Here is a 3279-nt window from a genome sequence, read left to right on the forward strand (position 1 = left end):
GTATATATGTATATATATATATATATATGTATATACACAATACTTGTACTCTGTGTGTGTGTCTGCGTGTGTATGCATGTACACTGTTTGCAATTTCCTGGTTTTCTGCACAAGTTGTTCATGAAATCTGAGCTTCACCAAAGTCACAAATATCAACAAACAATATTTCTAAGCTGATAAAACACAAACAGTCCTGATCTTTCATATCTTTATTAAACACACCCATTAAACATACAAAGTGATGGTGGAAAAGTAATGGCAACAGTATTTTAATAACAGGTTGAACCACATTTGGCAAACAAGTGCTTCATGTACCTGGGGATTAGACCTGCACAACCTTCAGGAGGAATTTTCCTTACAGAACTGTTTCAGCTCAGCCATGTTCTTTAAATGTCTGGTATGAATGGCTTTCTTGAGGTCACTCCACAGCATTTCTGTTAGGTTGAGGTCTGGGCTCTCACCGGGCTTCTCCAAAAATGCCGATTATGTGTCTCTGAAGCCATTCTGTAGTAGCTTTGATGTTTAGGGTCACTGCCCTACTGCATCACCCAGCTTGTTCTGAGCTTCAGCTTGCCAAGAGCCTCCCTGACATTATCCTGTAGGATACCTTGATAAACTGGGGGATTCATTTTCCCTCCACAATGACAGGCGGTGCAGGTCCAGAGGCAGCAGAGCAGCTCCAAATCATGATGCTCCTTCCACCGTACTTCACTGTTGGGATGATGTTTTCATGTTGGTGTGCAGTTTTCTTGCTGTTTCTTCCTTTGCATGTAGCCTTTCCAGCTACATGCAAATCAACAACTCTTGATCGCAGGTCTTCTGAGATCTCTTTTTTGTGAGGCCTGGCTCACATCAGCTGATGCTGCTCGTGAACAACACACTGACACTGTAAGTGTTTTTATAAGTCAAGGTAGTTCTAAACCACACCTCCATTCTTATTTCACTCCACTTCACTTATTGTACTCCAGGTTTGCTAACACCTGACTCCAGTTGACTTTTAGTAAGTGTTGCTTTTACTTTTTCCACCATCACTTTGTAGATAATGGATGGATGGTCAGAAGATCACGACTGCTTGTGTTTTATCAGCTTAGAAATATTGGGTTTATGCACAAATGACTGCTCTCCCTTTAGGAATGGTGGACAGACATAATCTCCACAATACTATCATCTCAACATTTATCTGCAGGTCTGTCACTCACTTGTCTCACGAAGCACACAAAGGACTTCCAATCTATCAAATGTATCAATCCACACTGACAGTCTGTGGTGGTACTTGGTGGCATCAGATGCACCGATACATAATGTCCCTTAGGTTAGGGCCAATCAATGGCTTCAATATCTTCGTCATCCAGGAACTGCCGAAACACTCCGGCCACGAGGCCACCAGGAGGAACCCAAGACCCACTGCACCAGCGTATGGTCTGATAATCACTCTAAGAATTTCATCCCGGTACCTCACAGCAGTCAGGATACCACTGGCGATGCATTGGAGGTCTGTGTGGCCCTCAAAGTATATGTCTCCCCAGATCATCACTGACCCACCACCAAACCGGCCATGCTTGATGATTTTACAGGCAGCATAACGTTCACCACGGCATCTCCAGACTCTTTCACGCCTGTCATATTGGCTCAGTGTGAACCTGCTCTCATCTGTGAATAGAACAGAGTGCCAATGGCAGACCTGCCAATTCTGGTGTTCTCTGGTAAATGCCAATCAAACTGCATGGTGCTACGCTTTTTGAGAGTTGTCTTGCTTTTGCCTCTCCACTGCACTTGTCAGTTTAATTTGCATCAAAGCAGGTGAAACTGATTCACTATCACTTCAATTCAATTTGTGCTTCCTAAATGGAGAAATTAATATCTATGAAGCTTAAATGACTTGGCATTATACTGTATAGGACTTTTTCAATGTTTACTTTGTATTTGCTCGACATGCATTTCGAGATGACGTTTAATTTGGATTTAGGAGTTGATGTCCTAAACGTGGGTCTCCAGGGATGTTTACATAGTCTGTCTTTGGAGAAGCAAAATTGCACATTTAGCTTGTGGTTCAGGAGTGTTGTTACAGGTGAAAAAAATAACTGTGGTGAGGTCACCTTCTCTTTTTTAAACTGTCTGTCTCAGTCCACAACGAAGTGAAAGAAAGTTTTCTACTGAAGTAAACATGTTTTACCTTCACTACCACTAGCAATGAAGTCTTCATTGTGTCCTCCAAAGCAGGAGTGGATGGTATAGAAGCCCTGGGTGACCCCTTGGTACTTCCTCACCAGCACCCGGTCCTGCAGGTCCCATAGGTGCACTCCCTACAAACACAATTACACACACAATTACACACACACACACACACACACACACACACACATACACACTTCAAAGTCAACAATGAACTGAAGCAACTAGCTCAAGTTCAAATGAAAGGGAAAGTACACTGTGATGTGAAATGTGAGAAAGTAATAAACTGCTTACCTGAGTAGCAACATTGAGCAGAGCTAACCTTCCATTTCTGGAAACAGTGAAAGACATGATGGGATGGTCCTCCTGGACTCTGGAATGATTTAACACACAGCACGATTTCCAGGCAGAGCATATACTGCTGCTTTAAGATGATGCCTGACATAAAACCTAACATATTACTTGTGAAACCAACAGGTTAAAGATCCACACAAACACATACAGTATAGTCCACTTCACTTGACTCCTTATTGTAACAAAAAGTGCCAGTAAGGCAGACTGTATAAGCAGTTTATCAAACAGCTGTTGAACAAGCACAACACATATTTGCAGAAGTGCGATGCAGTCACTGAAGTCCCCGTTTTACCTCTAACTCGACCTCACAAAACAGTTCTGTCTCTCAGACACAGATTTAGTCTCTACACACATACCCCAACTTGGTCAAACTTCAAGCATGTCTTAAAAACATAAGGGCCTGGATGACCTGTAACTTACTTCTAAACTCTTGACAAAACTGAAGTCATTGTGCTTGGTCCTGAAAATGTTAGAAATCTGTTGTGTAATCATATAGTTACTTTAGATGACATAGCTCTCGCCTCCAGTACTACTGTGAGGGACCTTGGAGTCATTTTTGACCAGGATATGTCCTTTAAATCACACATAAACCAAGTCTCTAGAACTGCCTTCTTTCATCTGCATAATATCGCAAAAATCAGGAGCATCCTGTCTCAAAGTGATGCTGAAAAACTGGTCCATGCATTTGTTACTTCCAGGCTGGACTACTGTAACTCTTTACTATCAGGATGTCCCAATAGTTCCCTAAAAAGC

At 42.2% G+C, this 3279-nt stretch overlaps 1 protein-coding gene across 1 annotated transcript in view; it reads right to left on the minus strand.

Annotated features, from left to right (window-relative positions):
* LOC109968502 (WD repeat-containing protein 26-like) overlaps positions 1–3279 on the minus strand; it is a 123089-nt gene that overhangs the window by 29925 nt on the left and 89885 nt on the right. The window contains exons 12-13 of the mRNA XM_020614811.1: positions 2467–2545; positions 2174–2303 (exon numbers count right to left, since the gene is read on the minus strand). Of these exons, the coding sequence (XP_020470467.1) occupies positions 2174–2303; positions 2467–2545 (209 nt within the window). The remainder of the gene's footprint in view (positions 1–2173; positions 2304–2466; positions 2546–3279) is intronic.

This window comes from Monopterus albus, unplaced genomic scaffold (assembly GCF_001952655.1).
Source record: "Monopterus albus unplaced genomic scaffold, M_albus_1.0 scaffold151.1, whole genome shotgun sequence".
Taxonomy (NCBI): Eukaryota; Metazoa; Chordata; class Actinopteri; order Synbranchiformes; family Synbranchidae; genus Monopterus; species Monopterus albus.